Source organism: Equus quagga, chromosome 7 (genome assembly GCF_021613505.1).
Source record: "Equus quagga isolate Etosha38 chromosome 7, UCLA_HA_Equagga_1.0, whole genome shotgun sequence".
Taxonomy (NCBI): domain Eukaryota; kingdom Metazoa; phylum Chordata; class Mammalia; order Perissodactyla; family Equidae; genus Equus; species Equus quagga.
This window is the reverse complement of record NC_060273.1, coordinates 78,898,736-78,917,584: the sequence shown is the minus strand read 5'-3', so window position 1 is coordinate 78,917,584 and position 18,849 is coordinate 78,898,736. Positions and strand designations below refer to the sequence as shown.

General features: G+C 56.6%; 1 protein-coding gene across 4 annotated transcripts in view; it reads left to right on the top strand.

Moving 5' to 3' along the window:
* Positions 1-6,712, top strand: part of CXXC5 (CXXC finger protein 5) — a 34,587-nt gene extending 27,875 nt beyond the window's left edge. For 2 of the 4 annotated variants that reach the window (XM_046667617.1, XM_046667620.1), the window contains exons 2-3: positions 3,110-4,184; positions 5,675-6,712. In XM_046667617.1, coding sequence (XP_046523573.1) covers positions 3,270-4,184; positions 5,675-5,719 — 960 coding nt within the window. In that variant the 5' untranslated portion in view covers positions 3,110-3,269 and the 3' untranslated portion in view covers positions 5,720-6,712. Of the gene's footprint in view, positions 1-2,555; positions 2,674-3,109; positions 4,185-5,674 lie in introns of all 4 variants that reach the window. The other 2 variants (XM_046667619.1, XM_046667618.1) reach the window with 2 other exon arrangements.
* The last annotated feature ends 12,137 nt before the right edge of the window (positions 6,713-18,849 follow it).

The following is an 18,849-nucleotide window of genomic DNA, read 5'->3' as shown; positions in this document are numbered from 1 at the left end:
CTGGCGGGGCGGCGGGGCGCTGGCTCCGCATTGCTGATGAAACGGAGCCCTTTGTTGTCCCTCCTCAGGCGCAGTATTTCTTTTTGGGGGCTGGATACGTTCCTGGCAGGGCTGATGATGGATGCGCCCGCCGCCGTCCGCCTGCCCGCCAGCTTTCCCTCCTGCTCATTCCCGCTCCGCTTCAACGCAGCCCCAGCTCCTCCCCTGCTGCCTGGGCACTGCCAGGCCCTTTCTGGCCTAAGAGGGGGTTGATGTGTGCCCTGCAATAGAAGACTGCGACTGGGAGAAGGTCTTTTCTTATGTCCTTCTCTTCCATGGGTAGAGCAAACGGGCCCTGTGATCAGGGCTCCACTGGGACCAGGGCATCAGCTTTTCCCAGGGTCTGAAGGAAAAGATGAGGCGGGTACAGGAGCAGATTTGGAACAAGCTTGGGGACCAGGCCTTGGGGACTAGATCTTGGTATCTGCCCACTCTAGGGTTTTGGGACAGTTACCCCATGTGCCAGTCCCCCTGGCATACCCCCACCTTCAGTTTCTGTGGCTGACAAACCACGGTGTTCTGCCTGCAGCACCTGTTCGATGACATATCACGTCCTCTGGTCGCGAGCTCAGCATATCCCAGGAACTGGGGGGCTGGGGGAGGGTAGTCCCTGAGGAAGGACAGAAAAATGGAAGGTCAGAGAGATTCAATGAGGGGGCCAGAGATGAACAGAACATGAGGTTTGGTCCCCACCATGAGAGACTGAGGATGAAGACAAAAGCGGAGAGACTCAGCCAGAGTGGAGCACCAGCCCTGAACGCAGGCCGGGCTGTGTCGGAGGGAGCTGACTTCTAATTGACCTGCCCTCCCTGCACACAGAGGCAGATCCTGGAGCTGGGAGGAGGGAGGGAGTAGAGCAAGAGCAGCGTTAATGCAGCTATCGATTTCTGCCACCAGCCAGCAGGCCACAGAGGCGGAGGACGCACACAGGGGCTAGGGCGCAGATTGCTCCCCTCCCCAGCTCCAACCCGTGGGCACCTGCCTTCTCCTGTCTTCTCCCTTCACCCCATGTCGGGCTGCTGGGGCTGTGGTCCAGGGCAGGGTAGTTGAGCTCACTCTGGGCAAGTTGACTTGGGGTGATAGTCTTAGGCGGTGATCTCCCTGGCCCTAGTCCCTAACACCTAGCCAGGGTCACTGATGCCTGGAGGGGTACCAGTCTCTGAGGAGTGGAGCCGAAGAGCCAGCCTGGGCTTGCCCCTTAGGAGGTAGGGCAGAGTATAGCTATCTTTGGGCATACATGACCCCCTTCCTCTGTGACACCCTCTAGCCCAGCCTGCTCACCCTGCCAGGACCTCCTGGGTTTGTCCTGGTGGACTCTGCCAGCTTGCCCAGCTCTTCCTCACCACCTGTCTACCTTGACTAGGAAGGACCCTGAGTGGGCCAGTGCCCACTGGGAAGGGGCAGTGTCTGGCTGTCTGCTGATGCCTGCCATTCGCCTCACCCTGAAGACAGAATGTTTCCTTTCTCTGTGGTCCCTCCTCATTGTGGTCACTCCTTAGCTGTCCTGGGGCAGGGGGCCATATCTGCTGGGGGCCTCAATTTCCCCCTCTGTAAGTGCAGAGGGTTGGACTGGATGACCTCTCAGGATAGGCTGAGTCCTGTGACTGGGGGATGGTGGGGTTGCCTGGGGACAAAGATGCAGTGTGTGCCGCCCCCAAGGCCAGGGCAGGACAAGCCAAGCCAGATGTGCGCTTCCCCCTTGAGCCGCCAGCTGCTTGGGCTGGGCCCTCTCCTCCCACCCCTCTCCTGGGGGTTGCTGGGCCACGGCAGGCCGACAGGCAAGGGATGCTGGAGAGCCAAGCTGATGAGGAAACTGCCACTCCGCTCCATCTGGACCAGTTCCTTCCAGAGCTCCTGGCCAAGGAGCCTGGCTGCTCACGTGTCATAGTCTTGGGGCCTGAGCAGAGCAGGCTCTGTCCTGGAGAGGGACACCTTGGAAATGTGGATGTGGCTGAAGAACAGGCTCCGTTTCTGAGGGGTCACACCTACTCTCATTCCCAGCTTGCACCAGCCAGAGGCCCCTCCTGCCCACAGCCTATCCCAGCTCTCGAGGCCCTCACTGGGACCTCCACCCAGGCCCATTTGGGAGCCAGGCCAGAGCAGACAAGAGTGGGTCCTGAGGTGATGATGACCATGGTTTGAGAGTGGGGAGGAAGTGCGTGCTGATGTGTGCACAGCATGTCCCCTGACTCTTGCAGGAGAAGGCTTGCCCTGGCACAGCGCTGCCTGCCCTCTAGCAGGAGGTTGCATGCTCCTTTTTTTTTTTTCCTTTTTCTCCCCAAATCCCCCCAGTAGATAGTTATATACTTTCTAGTTGTGGCATGTGGGATGGCCTGATGAGTGGTGCCATGTCCGCACCCAGGATCCGAACTGGTGAGACCCTGGGCTGCCGAAGCAGAGTGCGTGAACTTAACCACTCGGCCACGGGGCCTCCCCCATGCTCCTGGAAATAAGGGTTCTGTGCTCTATTTGGCAAACTCTATTAAACAAAGTCAAACAGTTTCTTTTGCCTGCAGGACTTGCCAGAGCCTTGAGATTAGGAATCTCCAAATAAAGATCCAGCGGCAGCTTCCCAGACGTTTTGGTCTACACCTTCAAGCTTTCAGAGGCTGTTCTGACCCCTCTTCTCTGTAGGTGGGTTAGGGAAGGGAGATTAGGAAGTGGAAGATGACTCTATAACACTCGGAGGTTAATAAACATCTCCAGCTTTTTCCTTCCCCCAGCCCAGGAAGGACTGCCTGCCTCCACGAGGTCTCCCAGACCCTAGCAGGGCAGATCTGGGCTGTGGAGACCTTGGTGGCTGTGTATCCATGGACTAGTCGGTTCTTCTCCTAAACCTTGTGTTCTTCATCTATAAAATAGGGCGTTACTAGCCACTACTTCATAGGGTTCTTGTGAGTCTTAACTGAAATAGTACAAATAAAAAGTTCCTAAGCAGGGTGGGCCCAGCACTTAATAAACAACCTAGTCAGGCTTGTAGTTGCTACAATGGTGGCGCAGTTAGTGGTGGTGACATTGGAGAAGGAGATGTTGACTTCTGCCCTGATCCTGTACTCTCTTGTCTCGACAGAGTGAAGATAGTTTCACGTGGACACCTGACCATGTGCCTGCCCTGAGCTGCGAGGCCCACCAGGCATCTTTGTTGCGGGCAGCAGGGCCCAGCGTTCATCTGTGGACACCCCACGGTTGGCAGGTTCTCCCAGCAGTGGGGTCTGGGCCTCGACCCCACCATGTCGAGCCTCGGCAGTGGCCCGCAGGACACTGGCGGCAGTAGCAGCAGCAATGCCAATGGCAGCAGTGGCAGTGGCCCAAAGGCGGGAGCAGCTGACAAGAGTGCAGCGGTGGCCGCAACTACGCCAGCTTCAGTGGCGGATGACGCACCGCCCCCCGAGCGTCGGAACAAGAGCGGCATTATCAGTGAACCCCTCAATAAGAGCCTGCGTCGCTCCCGCCCTCTCTCCCACTACTCTTCCTTTGGGGGCAGTGGGGGCAGTGGCGGTGGCACCATGATGGGCGGGGAGTCTGCTGAAAAGGCTGCTGCGGCCGCAGCTGCTGCCTCCCTGTTGGCCAATGGGCACGACCTGGCGGCAGCCATGGCTGTGGACAAAAGCAACCCTACCTCAAAGCACAAAAGTGGTGCTGTGGCCAGCCTGCTGAGCAAGGCGGAGCGGGCCACGGAGCTGGCAGCCGAGGGACAGCTGACGCTGCAGCAGTTTGCGCAGTCCACGGAGATGCTGAAGCGCGTGGTGCAGGAGCACCTGCCGCTGATGAGTGAGGCGGCCGCTGGCCTGCCCGACATGGAGGCTGTGGCGGGCGCTGAAGCCCTCAATGGCCAGTCCGACTTCCCCTACCTGGGCGCCTTCCCCATCAACCCAGGCCTCTTCATCATGACCCCGGCAGGCGTGTTCCTGGCCGAGAGTGCGCTGCACATGGCCGGCCTGGCCGAGTACCCCATGCAGGGAGAGCTGGCCTCCGCCATCAGCTCGGGCAAGAAGAAGCGGAAACGCTGCGGCATGTGTGCGCCCTGCCGGCGGCGCATCAACTGCGAGCAGTGCAGCAGTTGTAGGAACCGAAAGACTGGCCATCAGATTTGCAAATTCAGAAAATGTGAGGAACTCAAAAAGAAGCCTTCCGCTGCTCTGGAGGTAACGGCGCCTTAGAGGGAGGTGTGTGGGCTCTTGCTTCTGTCTGGCAGTCCAAACCCACCCCCACCCCAACCCCGCCTTTTCTGCCTGGGCGAGTGTCCAGGGATGCCCAGCCAACCCTGGGCTCCAGGGTTCCACGCCAGGCTCCGAGAACACCAGTTCACTGCCCCAAAAGTCAGAGCCACATCCTGCCATCCCATTAGGTTGTAGTTTGCAAGGCAGGCATAAAATTCCAGGCAAGGGCCTACGATTCCCAGCCAGGCCCTGGCTCCTACACTCCCTTCTGGAGTTCTGGGTCAAGTACTGAGATTCCCATACAGGTCCTAAAGCTTCCAGTCTGTGAACTAAGATTCTGCGACTCTCCCCTGCCCCATTTTAGGGGTTCCATCCCATGGACTCTGGCTTTGAGGACCAGCCCCTCACTTGCCCCTTCAGGGCCCAGCCTTTTTCCCAAGACCACCCAAGGATAGGGCTGCTCCAGTGCTGATCACCCTGCTCTGAGGCCTGGAAGAACCCTGGGTCTAGGCACCTTGTTGACAGATTTGGGGTGCCTTGGCGCCCCAAGGTCAGTCTGGCTGCACTGCTAATGGCCAGGGGTCCTCTGGGCCTAGGGTTAGGAGGTGGCTGTGAACCTAGGGAATGGGCAAGGCCTGTCCACTATGAGATTGGCTTAGAGAAGGCAGAGGGGTTCCCATGTTGCTTTCTCTCTACCCTTGTGGCAGGGCCTGTCCCTGTGCCCCCAGCCATGGCAGCCTAACTGTGGTGCCAAGCCTGAGTACAAAAGCATCTTTTCAGCCTGCTGTCCCTGCCCTTTCCCCGCCCCTCTACGAGTGGGCTTGGCACAAATGTCCAGAATGGTTGGAAAACAATAATGGCATCCCAACCATGGCTACCCGCCCGAGCCCCGAACCTCATATATCTGCTCTCCTGCCCAGAGAACACACCTATGTGCACACAAAGGCGCCCACTCTCATCTGGTGTAGACATACACACACACACTCACCCCTGTTCAGTGTACATAGTCTTATTATAGACGCAGTGTCTTAATAAACACAGCAAGTATCCTTCCTCCCCACACAGCTCCAAACAGCTGTACACTGTAGCATAGCTCAAGGCATACATCCATATATGCATCTAGTGCACACGCTTACACGCTCATTCGACAGAAATGTGCATACAGCTCCCAGATGCATCACAGCCACCTGGTGCGTGTGGCCCTTGGACCAGGGGAAGGGGTCTTCCTGTCTGGAAGGAGGGTTCCTGGGCACAGTGGCTCAGGAGGCCTCAGGGTGCTCCCAGCCTTTCAGCGGCCCAGCAGGTCAAGGCTCCTTCTCTGGCCTGGCCAGGATGGCAGGAACTCCACGGGGTGGCTGCCTTTACTCCATGCCCATCCCTCCGCCACGAGGCCATCCACGGGGGACGTCTTTGCACCAGGCCCAGCCGGACCCTGACTGAACTCTCTCCTTGTTTTTGTCTCCCGCCCCCGCCAGAAGGTGATGCTTCCGACGGGAGCCGCCTTCCGGTGGTTTCAGTGACGGCGGCGGGAACCCAAAGCTGCCCTCTCCGTGCAATGTCACTGCTCGTGTGGTCTCCGGCAAGGGATTCGGGCGAAGACAAACGGATGCACCCGTCTTTAGAACCAAAAATATTCTCTCACAGATTTCATTCCTGTTTTTATATATATTTTTGTTGTTGTCGTTTTAACATCTCCACGTCCCTAGTATAAAAAGAAAAAGAAAAGAAAAAAAACATTTAACTGCTTTTTCGGAAGAACAACGACAAAAAAGAGGTAAAGACGAATCTATAAAGTACCGAGACTTCCTGGGCAAAGAATGGACAATCAGTTTCCTTCCTGTGTCGATGTCGATGTTGTCTGTGCAGGAGATGCAGTTTTTGTGTAGAGAATGTAAATTTTCTGTAACCTTTTGAAATCTAGTTACTAATAAGCACTACTGTAATTTAGCACAGTTTAACTCCACCCTCATTTAAACTTCCTTTGATTCTTTCCGACCATGAAATAGTGCATAGTTTGCCTGGAGAATCCACTCATGTTTATAAAGAGAATGTTGACGGCGCCGTGTCAAAGCCCCTCTGTATCCGTCCACGCGGGCAGAGCCACCGCGAGGAGGTCACAGAGAGGGAGGGAGCAGCCCACCCACCCCCATGCCCAGGCCAGCCATGCTGCACCCGTGGTCCCCAAAATGGGACCCCCACCCCAACAGTGATGATTTTGCAAAAATGAGAGCTCTGTTTATCCATTGAGATCTGGGGAGCCCATGTCTCGATATTTCCGATCCTGGTTATTTCCCTTAGAGAAAATAAGTCCTTTTTTTTCTGGCCTTGCTGATGGTGACAGAAGAAAGGGCTTCTTTGCGTGGCCCCCTGCCAGTGGGGGTGGGTGCCCAGGGGGCCCCCTGTGGCCTGGGCCCCCTTGCCCATGGCCAGCTTCCTGCTGATGAACATGCTGTTTGTATTGTTTTAGGAAACCAGGCTGTTTTGTGAATAAAACTAATGCATGTTTGTGTCACGAAGCACCGCTGGCTTCTTGCTCTCCGGTTTTGGGGGCTGGCTTGGGGGCTGTTGCTGGGCAGGGATTGTCTGGGACCACCGTGGGCAGAAGCGGGGCAGACAGGAGCAGCCAGTCTGGCTGACAGGACGGAAATGATCTTAATCTGGAAGTGGCTGGTACTGGAGCACCTCGCCTGCCTGATTGTACCCCCCACCTCAGAATCTGGACCTCCGCTCACCTGGGGCCACCCTCCCTTCACCTAAAGCCATCAGGACCTGATCAGCGCAAAGCAGCCAGCAGTACGAGGGGTTGGCCTGAGCGGCCCCTTCTGGTTCTTCTTTCTTTCTTCTTACTTGCAGGAATCTAGTGATTCCCCAGGGAGCAGTTTTAGCCCAGGTTTGTGGGGACCTGGCTGTGCCCAGCACACAGACAGAGATCCCCCCCCCGCCCCCACATACCCCTCTTCAGCCCTGAGGGCTGCTGGACTGAGGCCTGGTGGTGTCTCTGGCTTCGGCTCTTGTGTGACTCTCCCCACCCCTGGAAAGTTTGTTGGCAAGTGTTGTCTGGGACCTCAGAGGCCAGATGTCTGGGGAAATTACCACACAGCCACATGGTTTAGGCCAGGGCAGCCTGAACAGGAAGGGGTGGCAGCTGCACGCCCCACCCCCCTGCACATTACAGAGGCCGGCCTGCAGGATGAGGCCTGTCATCCACTCCACGGGAGGCATTCTTCCCACCCAGCTGCTTTGCGCCTGGCTGCGATAGAGGCTAGAGTGGAGGAAGGACTTCCTGATGATTCTGGGGCCTGGCTTCAGGTGGATGAGGGCTTCGGGATGAGGGAAAGGACAACTTCTGAAGCTGAATGGGCGGTGAGGTGGGGGAGATGGGCTGTCTCTGCCATTGTTCCTGGGAGGAGAAAAAAGCAGCCATATTGGGTGGGGGCTGTGACCCCCAACCCCTTCGCGGGCGTCACAAGCTCCCTTCCAGCACCAGGAACTCGGCAGCCTGGCCTGGCACAGCGGGGGCAAGCGGGGGCGGTGGGAGGCAGCTTTCAACTCCATCTCTGCCTGGGAAAAATTCCCTTTCATGTGGCTGCCTGTGATCTCTCCAGGCAGCTCTGCTGAAGGGGGGTGTCCAGTGGGGAGTGAGGGGAAGTGTTGCAGCCGGGGGCACCCTCGCCCCCTGCACAAAGCAAACTGCAGCACCTCCAGAACTTGGGAGGGTCCTCCTTGGGGGAGTCAGGGGTGTGAAGCCTGGCCAGCAAGGGGCACCCAGGCAGGAGGCCCCTGCCTGCCCCCACCCGGCTGCTGGCAGCGCACAGGCTGCAGATGGCCTCAGCCAGCCCTCATTGGCATGACTACAGGTGTGGGGTGGACGGCTCCGGTGCCAGCCCCAAGTGTGGGGGTGCTGTGACTCAGCCAGCCTGTACCTTTTAGTGTGCCAACCCACAACCCAGCCATGGCTCCCGGGCCCACCCCCCAACACAGAGAAGCCCTAAGTTTGAAGCCCTTCACCTCTTCCAGCTTTGGCCTTTTGCTCTCTCCTTTGTGCAGGTGGTAGGCCGTCCCCTATGTCTGGAGGAGGCCCAGGCAGGGGTGGGGTTAGCTGTGAGGCTAAACATATGATGAGGCCTCAGTTACCTCATCTAGGAAATGGGGCAATAACAGTCTCTCCCCAATAAAGTTGCCTGAGGATGAAATGAGATCACAGTAGAGAAGGGCCTGGCTCGCTGTAAGCACTCGGTCAATGGCAGCTGGTGTTGCCGTTTTAACACCATTATTCATCTAAATGTCATTGAGATGTCCCCCACTTTCTGTCTGGGGTGTGCATCCTTCTGAAAGCCCTGGCCCCCCCACCTCCCACCTCTCCATAGAGTGGCCTAGCTGCTGCCCCTTCCCCCAGCAGGTCCCAGCCCCGGCCAGAGCCTGCTCCGGTCAGTCTCTGCCTCTTTCTATCTGGCTCACTGTCCCTGGATCTCTGTCCTGATGGTCTCTGTTGGTCTCTGACTCATTTCTGTGTCTCATCATTTTTCCGCATCTCTGGGTCTCCATGTGTCTCTCATGTCTCTGCATCTCCCTGTATCTGTGTCTTCCTGTTGCAAGCTCACCCCTGCTGCTCTCCCGTCTGAGAAGTACTTAGAGGCGGGCCCCCTGTTGGGGTCATATGCCCACTTCCCCTCCCCAGGGGTGCCCTCAGCTCCTCTCTGCCACAGTTGGGAGCCTGACCCCCTGGAGACACAGGCGGCTTCACCCCAAGCACCTCATACCCCTAGCATGTGGCAGGGGGTGGTTTGACAGGCTGGGGGTGCACACAGGGCTGGAGACAAACCCAGCCTCCATTCAGCTGTGTGTGTGTGTGTGTTTGTGTGTGTGTGTGTGTGAGAGAGAGAGAGAGAGAGAGAGAGAGATGCTTCAAGGCCTTGACAACCACCTGAGGCCTTGTGCAGCAACGTGGCTATGTGGGACACTGACATTATGAAAATGGGTCTGTGACAGTGTGTGGTAGACTAGGATGTGAGGCCTCATGTGGCTATGGCTTATTGTATGATGTCAGCAGCCACACTTTGGGATATTCTGTGACATTGCATATGTAATCCTGTGACACTGTACCATCCTATAACAGACCCAGTGTGATACTGGGTTATACAACTGAATGTGTGACGTTCGACGATACTATCTGTGTAACATTGGATATGCAACACTGATATTGTATGGCATGCATGACCCTATGACAGACACTGAGTGATTCTATGTGGTTTGTGACATTGTATCTGTGTGACCATCATGGGTGTGGCCCTTGGACTGACATCAGGGATTCTATGTGAGTGTATGATGCTGTGACCCTGTGATGGGGCCTGTATAACCCTGGTATATGCTCATGACATTGTGTGTCAGTGCACTGCAATCCTCTCAGTGATGCTGACACTATGTGCCATATGTGTCTTTGCCTACAGCATTTCCTGGGTCTCTGTCCTGACAGCCATGCAACCCTGGGGACAGAATGGGGCCCAGGCAGCCCCTCTTACCCAGCCTCGCCCTGGGGCCCAGTCTGGTTTGCGGGGCTGGCCTGGGGGCAGTAGGCGCAGTTCCCACGGCTGCTGCGGCCCCTCTCCCAGCCCCACCACGGCCGCCTTCAGCTCCACAGAATATCCTGGCAACCCCAGCTTCTTTGTTCTCTGTGGCCGCCAAAGGCCTCCCCCACCCCAGCCTGCCCAGCGCCTGCCAGGCGCCCTCTCCCCCCGACAGCAGCCAGGCTTGGCCTGACCTGGTCCCTTGCTGCCCTTATCCCCCCCACCTGGACTGGGGCCCTGGTCTCATGCCCTGAACCTGACTCAGGATTCCACGCTGGGCCTTTGACCCTCTGCTCTGAGCCTGCTGTGGTCATGGTGGGGGACGGAAGCAGGACAGTTCCTGTGGTATCCTGGTGACTGTGGGCCAGGAGCTGTGCTCACTGTATAGATACCTCCCCTGGACCCAAGGCTAGTTGGAGGCTGGCTTCAGTCTAGGATGGTTTCATTTTGTCAAGTAAGTTTGCTTCTTTGGCTCTCAAAAGTCATCAGGATAGGGGTTATTACCCATTTTACAGGTGAGAAACTGAAGCGCAAAGAGAGTGTATGACATGCCCAAGTCACAGAGCAAGATGGTAGCAGGATCCTGACTAGAACTTGGCCTCCTGGCTGCCAGATCCCTGCACAGGATGCTTTGGACCAGCTGCCTCCATGGAAGGGAAAGCAGGCCTGGGAGTCTGGACACATGTGTCGTCCTCGCTTTTTGGTCACCATGTGTCAAAGCCACATTCTGCATGTTTATGTGTGTGTGAGTGCCTTTGCTGGATGACCTCAGCCAAAGCCGTTGTGTCTCTGTTCCCAGGAAAGAAAGGCAACATACCCAGGGATTGTGGGTGGGGCACTTGGCTAGGTGGTTTACAGAGCAACAAGGTCACCTCACAGTTAGTGCCAAGGCCCACAGCATCTCCAACAACAGCACGGGGCTGGTGGCCCACGGGCAGACTCTGGCTTGGGGCCCCAGCCTCTATTCCCAGGCTCAGCCTTGTTCTGTGCTGTCACAAAGAAGAAGGTGGTGATGACCACATGGCTCGCTACAGTCAAGGCCACTTGGGCCTGACCTGATTGCAGCACCAGCTCCCACTCCCTCTCAGGTGCCAGAGATAAATGGATGGAGTTTGCTGTGCAGCCTGCCCCGGCCCCCCGCTGTCTCCCCGCAGCCCTGTGCCGACAGGCAGTGCTGACAACAGCCAGGTTGGGGAAGGACAGGCAGCCACCAGCATGTTAATAATACAGACCTTGGCCCAGGCACTGTGTAGACAGGTAATGGGCACAGAGAGGCCCAGTTGCCCCCCAAGGTCACACAGCCCTGCAGGGAGTTCTGTCTCCAAAGGTCAACATCTCCCCTGAGGGCCCCTTGAGGGCTCTTCTTGCCACACCACGTGGAGAATGGCTAGGGAGGATAGAGGGGGTGCAGGAGTGTCCCCTGAGGCCGCCGACCGGGCTGCCAGAGCGGACACTTTCATCTCTCTTTGCCTGTCGACCTGCCATCCCTCAGCAGCATTAAATTCCCCTCCTGCCAGAGAACAAGGGCTGCCTCAGATTCCAGGCAGCAGGGCGTGAAGATGGGGCGGGCCCAGGGGAGGAATGCTGGGCCCTGGGGCTCCAGGCCTGGGTGCAAAGCAGCTGGGCTAGGGAAGGGATGCTTGGCCTGGGGGTTCTGGTGGCCGGCTACCCCAGCTTCCCCATGCTGCTTCATGCTCCTGGTCAGATGCTGGTCTGTTTCCTGTTGCCTTCTCTCTCCTGACTGGTGCCTTACTCCCCCTTCAGGTGGTACCTCCTCAGAAACCTTGACCCCTGCAGGCCAGGTCTAGTGTCCCCGTGCCACCCCCATCCCTGCACTGCTCACTCTGGGTGACACTGCCTGGCGTCGGGGCTGCGACCTGCAGCTCAGTGAGCGTGGTACTGGAACATGAAACAGGTAGAAAGCCTCTATGGGCTGAATAAACACATTATTTCCTCTTTCTGGGCATTTTTGCCTCTTGTGCATTTCCAACCCTAATTGGAGTGCTGCCCAAGGGTGAGGGGACACTTACTAGAAAGAGCCCCCTTTCCCCAGTCCCCCTGGAACCTCCATACTCTGCATCTCTACCCTTAGTTAGAGGTGCTAACACTACCCCCCCCCCCCCCCCCCCCCCCCCCCCCCCCCCCAGCCTCACAAGGCATGGAGCATGTGGCCCGTGTGCCAGGCCTTGGGCCAGTCCATTGCACTTCCTAGCTCACTTAATCCTCACAACAACTCTGTGGGGAGGGCATTGATCAGTTATCCCATTTTATAGATGAGAAAGTTGAGGGTCAGAGAGGTAGAGGTAGAGAGACACATGCAAGGTCACACAGCCAGGTTCCTTTGGTTTCAGAAGCTGGGCCTTAAACACCTGGTTATGCTTCATGCTTTGGCTGGAAGAAATCCCCCACCTCCACCCCACATACTGTCTGTGATCACGCCCAGAGGTAGGATTAGGGTCAAGTATTACTTACTTCCTTAAACTCTTTCGTACTTTCAGACTTTTTGAGTTTTTCACTTTTTTTTTTTTTTGCAGTAAACATATATTGCTTTTCAAATCAGAAAATCCAATAAAGTTCTTTAACCAAACGTTCTTAAGCCCAGAAAGTTCTGGAAACAAAGAGCACTGTGTGCAGTGAGGGTAGGGGATGAGAGGGTAGCCCAGGATCGCTGTCCCCTCCCCTAAAATGACAGGGGTTTGGGTATTTGGGGGGCCCAAAGTAGGTGCAGCCTGAATCTACAAAGGCCTTCGCCCCTCCACCTGCCTGACGTCTTCCCACCCCTCACCCAGCTCTGAGGCCGGCCCAGGAGGGGTACCACCTATGGATGAGTTTGGGCTCTGCCGCAGTGGGATCCACAGGCAGCTGCTGGGGTCCAAGGGGAGTGGCTGCGAGGGTGAGGGCAAGGGCAGTGCCCACCGTTGATAAGGCGACGGAGCCCTCAGGATCCGGGACACAGTGAAGCCATGGAAACGCGGCCAAGGCGTGAGGCTGGCTCAGCCGCTTCCCAAGGTGTGAGGCTGGCTCAGCCGCTTCCCGCTTCCCCCAGGTGGCCACCTCCGAGGCCTGGCAGGGACCCAGCAAGACAGGTCCACCCACTCCCTGACCTCCTGGGAGCCAGGCTGGGGCAGGTGGCTGGGCAGGCTTGATGTTCCCCCAGCCCACTTTCTCCACGGCCAGCCTGGGGTCAAGCCTCAGATCTGAGTGGGGAGGGCTGAAGACAGGGGCGAGGGTGCTGAGCCCTCAGGCCCCAAAGCCCCCTGGCCCCATTCAGTCCTTCCTGCCGTCTCCCACCCCTCTCCTTTCCTATAAATATGTGTGCATTATTTACCTTACGCATTTTGATAAATCATAATAGCAGAGACATCTGCTGTCAAAACTGCAAACTGCATTTGGGGCTCAGCTGGCGGTCGAGGGCTAGAGGCCAGGGGTGCAAGGGCTCTGATGGTCTGAGAGGCATAATATGGACGCCCCCCACCCCTCATCCAGGGCTGGGCCTTGAAGGGTACCCAGGCCCCATCCTTTGGGACCCCTCCTCACCAGTGGCTGACCACAAAACCTTCCCAAGGAGGCTATCCACCGCCCCCCTCAACTGTGTTCCCTCCTTCCTGCCTCCCTCTGCCTCAGAATTAATGCAGCCGTGTCAGCGGCTGAGAAGTCCCCTGAGCAGAGATTAACTCCTGGGGCAGCGCGGGCGGGGTTGACCATGGGAGGCTGAGGAGTGGGGGGCTGACGCACAGGCCTCACAAGATTAATCGCCCTACAGCCAGCCTCATCACGAGGGTGCCCTGCCTCCTGCAGCCCTTGTGGCCCCCAGTCTAACTGGTGGGAGGATTTGGGGAGCTGATGCTGAATTCCTTTCTCATTTTCTCTTCCCTGCCTGGTGGCCCTCAGGGCCCCCGAGGACCAAGCGGCAATCCTACAACCTCTCTCCCTCCCCTGTTCCCTGCTTGGCTCAGCAGCCTGGGGAGGGGAGAGCTGACCCTCCCCTGCCTACTTACCTCGTGCTGCCCCACTGGCCCTGCTAGATCCCATGGCCCCACTGGCCTACCAATTCCCCAAAGCAGAGCTGGGGGTTGGGGGCTCAACGAGGAGTTCTGCGGATCTGTTGGCCTGGGGCCTGATGTGTCTGCTGTCCAGCAAGCCCCCTCTAACCTTCCTGGTGGGCCTGTGGAGTTGGTAGAGTGAGGGGATCCTGGGGAGATATAGAGTAGGGATGCTGGTTCAAAAACACTGGGGTCAAGGACCTAGGTACTGGCCTTTCTGAGCCAGTCCCCACTTAAAAAGTGTTTTAGGGATTGGTGCTAGTGGGACTGAGGTTAGACACGGGAGTAAAATTCCCCAGGCAGGCAGGACCTAAGGGAGGCTGGGCGTGGCTGGAGTCCACCTTGACTCTGCAAGTCTGGCTGGAGAACCCTCCTCTGTGCACCCACTGCCTCAGGCGCCCTCATTGCAGGCTTGTTGGGATCATACTGGGTAAACTCCCCCCTTCGCTTGCTGGTCTTCCCAGCTAGAAGGTGAGCTCCAAGGGGAAGGGGCTTATCCACCTGGGACATGTTAGGTGCTCAATAATGTTGAATAAATGGATGAATTGGAGGTAGAGGACATAGGTTGGCCCTTTGTGAATAAGGACCTGCAGAAAGAACTGTTGGAGGATCCCAAATGCAGTGCCATGGGCTAGTGACTGCCAAGAGGGGACCCCAAGAGAAAAGGGGGCCCGGAGTCAGGTACTAAGTTGATGCTCACAGGCTATGTGACCTTCTACAAGTGACTTCTCTCTCTGGGTATTGGCTTACTCATCAGCAAGTAACCACTTCTCAGAGAAACTGTGAAGGTGGAATGAGAAGTCCTGTGTGAAAGGCCCTTGTGAACTCTCAAACCTTGTACCCCTTGGTGATCAAGAGATCTGTGTGGCTGAGAAGAGCCCAGAAGACTTCTCGGAGGAGGTGTGAGTGGAGCTGAGCCTTGAAGGACCATGCTGCTTACCTAGGAGACTTGGAGACTGCTACTGCAGGGGCAGTAAGGAGACTATACGGGAGAGAGCCCAGGGGATGGTGGGGTCCACCTCAAACTCTAGGATAAGTGCATCCATGTATTTTGCCTTGGGACAGTGGGAGCTAATGATGAGTCTGGAACCTGGGCAGCCTTTGGAGGGGCAAAAGTGTAGAATGAAGCGTGGGTATGTGGGGCAACTTCCCAACCACACTCTGGCCCCTGGGGCTGGGTTGGAGAGTCAGCAGGAGGCCATGATCCTTGCCATGTTCCCTTGCAGGGGAACCAAAACATATCCTGTGTTAGGAAGCAGGGAGCTAGGCTTGACAAGAAGTGATCTGTCAGTTTTGGGGCCTTGACCGCTCATTACAGGATGGGCAATCCAAGTTACAGAATGGCCAGGGTGGTCGGGGGCTTCAGGACCTGTTCACTTCCTAGAGACAGGGATAAGGGGACATCTGGGCCCCACCTCTTACCCCCCCAAGACCCTCGCCTAGAGGCAGCAGAATCCTGGGCTGCAAGGCAAGGGGTAGGATTGCCATCCAAGCCCTACCCCCTGGCTGGCTTTGTGATCACATGACCAAAGGGATAGCCAGCCCCTCCTGTGCCTAGCTTTTCCAATCAGTGCAATGGAATCCCTTCCGGCATCAATCAGCCAAAGTTCTAGGCCTTTCCTGGGGGCTGAGGCCTCAGGAGGGAGCTGCAATTTCGGGGTCCTTCACTCCAGCCCCTCCCCCACCCCTGTGCTAGGCCCCCTCCCTTCTCCTGCTCCTCTACCCACACCCCCCTCACCCCTGACCCTGTGGCCAGCAGCCTCTGCTGCTGTCATCCGTTGTCATGGGAACCTTGTAGCTCTGACCTGGTGCAGGCGAGAGCTGGCCCAGAGCTCCTAGCAGGGGAAGCCGAGGGTAGCAGTGGGTGAGATGGGGATGCCCGGCCCTGCCAGCTTGGCTGGGTGATGATGCTCCCCCACGGGAAGGGGGCATTGGGAGGATGGTCGAGATAGGGGTGGGCTGGGGTGCAGGGTCTCAGAGCCTGATTGCTCCTAGTCCCTGGGGTCCCTGCCCTTTTCCAGGCCAGCCCCCCCTACCCAAACCAGGCTCCAGGCTGGCAGTGGTAGGGAGGGGTGGCGGGGACCTTCCCATTTCCCTCACTGCCGATGGTTGCTCAGAGCCCTGAGCTCAGCTCATTCTCAAGGCTAAAAATACCAGGGAGGCGGCAGTGGCAGCTCCCCTGACACCCTGTCCGCCGCACCCCTCCCACCAGCAACACACACACAAATGCACGCACGCGTGCACACCCCGGCTGGACCAGGCACCGAGGTGCAGCTTAACCCATACAGTGCAATGGTCCATTGAGGTTCCTGAAGTTCTGCCCCTGTGTGAGACCCAGATCTGGGTTCCACTTCCACCTCTGACCCCAGTTTGCTGTGTGATCTTGAGGTGGCCCTTTGACCTCTCTGGGCCTTGGTTGTTTCCCCTTTTGTGCAATGAGGGAGCTACTAGGAAGAGGGGAGGCTCAGGAATGGAGTAGATGGCCAAGCCCCGGCTGCCCCATCTCATTACCTTAGCAGTCCTGGCTGTCCTGCTTCCTGAACTATGCACTGGGTCATGTCATCTCTCTTGTCTAGGTGAACACACTGAAGGTAGAGAGGTAAGCGTGACTCAAGGGGTGCTAATCAGGCCTTTGAGTCCAGGGTGGCACTCTCTTTTCCTGTAGGGGCAAGTTGAGCTTCTGAGACCCCCAGGCTTCTGTTGAAAAATAAGTCTGTACCCCCACGGTAGGGCACAGGCTAGCTGTATGGAATCTCAGAGAAGTTCCTGGTTCTGTGAGCATGACTGGGAATGGGGATGAGTCCATGCTGTCCTCTAGCCAGGGTCTGGCTGAGGCTTGAGGTGAGGGTCCACACTGCCCACCCAGGGTGTGGTTGAGGTTCAGGTGAGTGTCCAGTCGACACTGTCCGTTTGCCCAAGGCCTCGCCGAGGTGTGGAGTCCCAATCCTTACTGCTCTTCCACTTGGGCCTGACCAAGGCTGGGGTGAGCGTCCATGCTGCCTGTCGGCCTAGGCCCGGCTGAGGCTGAGTTGAGGGTCCACAATGTCCACAAGGAACTGAGGTCAAGGTGAGTATCCACACTGCCCATTTGCCCTCAGCCTGTGTCTTCTTTCTACCAGCCCTGGACTCAGACTTCATTTTGGGTTTCATACTCTCTCTTCTCTCCTGGACACCAGAAATTTTGCTCATCTACTCCGCTTTAGTGGAGGCCCAGTTTTATCTGGGAACCAATGGGGGGAAAGAGAGAGGTGTGCCCCTGCTATTTCCAGGACCCTCCTGAGGCCCAAGGAATCCACCATGGCAGTCACAGCCATTGGGCACTGAGAAGCCTGGAAAACCAGACCCAGACCTCAGGGCTCCTGGGGTCCACTGCTGTGAGACCTGAGTCCCACTCCTTCCCTCTCGCCCTGTCCCCCAACTACACTCACATCCTGAGAGCCACAGGGCACATCTCCCCACAGACCCAAGGTCTCAAAGCTTGGAGCCAGTGTCTGCAGGACCAGGGCATGGATTTTCTGAGGGGGCTACTCAGTCCTGCAGGGCAAAGAGTGCGCTTCAAGTCACACACCCTAAGTTTACAATGCCAGCTCTTCCCTTCAGTTGCTGTGTGACCCTGGGCAGGACACTTCTCTTTCTGGGTCTCTTTGTCCAACTGTAGAACACTTATTTAATAGTAGCTGTCTACAAAGATTGGTGCAAGGATTAAATGAGATATTCCCATAAAGTGTCTGGCAGAGTAAGCACTCAATAACCATTCTTTCTGGAGGCTGGCAGGGAAGGGGCGTGCTCTGAAAGGGTTCTGGGACATTTGTGCATTAATTATTCCAAGGTCAAGAACTTTGTTGATTGCTGGGTCTCAGGGCCTGAGGCCCCAGCTGGGGTCCCCCACCCTAGGGGCCTCCAAAAGAAAAGCGTTGCTCATTCATTTTGTGAACATATTTTCAGCCCATAAACGGATGCTCTTAGGTAAAACATTAATAAGCTTCATCACGTTGGTGGGGAAAATTAAATGTAAATTAGATAATTAAAAATGAAGCTGATGCCCGCTGCTTGGTGCTATTACCTCTTATTAAAAGTTATGAGAGGTGGACCTGGGTTAGGTGGGAGGCTGGCTGTGAGGTTCCAATGGGGGTGAGGGCTGCAAGGGATCGCCTGTTGGAGCTCAGTTTGGTCTTTGGAAGAGTCAGGCTTCGGGGATGCTCCTGCATGGCCTCTAGAGAGCTCTGGGGGTGCTGGGACCAGAGCCCCGGGTGCAGGCCCAGGTTCTGCCACTTGTGGGTCCCTGGGTCAGTGCCTTTCCCTCATCAAGCCTCAATGTTTCCTCATCTGTAAAATAAGGATAATAGGATAATAACAGAACCTATTTCATAGGACTGAGGCAGGGATGATATAAGATGTTTAGAAAGTAACCAGCCTGGGGCCTGGCACATAGTAGATGTTCCTTAAATAGCTGTGATTACTGGTAATATCACCACCACCATCATGGTGATTAAATCTTTCTCGGAGGCGGGCCTTGAGCATAGGGCGCCCCTGTTAGCATAGGAGGTGGGTACTGTTATCCCCATTATGTTAGGTAAGGAAAGGAAGACTCAGCCTAGGGGAATAAGGGTCCAAGGTCACACCTCCTAGGAGGTAGGTGGCATTGTTTATTATTCCAGTGTCACAGAGGAGGAGCCCAAGGAACAAGGTCACAGAGGAGGAGCCGGAGGATCAGTACTCCCTGACACATGGTCTGCTTCCCAGGCTTAACAGGTTACATGGACTCCCTTCTTTTTTCTCCACCTGCCCTGTGCTCCAGGCCCTGTGCTGGGTGTGGGGGCCCAGAGGTGAGTCATTCTGGAGGGAGACAGCCAGAGGACCTAAGTCTCAAAGGAATGTTCTAACCATAGCAAGAGTCCGGGGAATAGACATCCCTGAGGAGGGGGGTCTGAGGACTCCCCCGGAGGTGCAGTCTGGTTCAGTATTGTAAGAGATTGGTAGAGACTGGAGGATGGGCAAAGCAGGGAGCAGGACCAGACGGAGCAAAGGCAGGGAGGCTGGAAG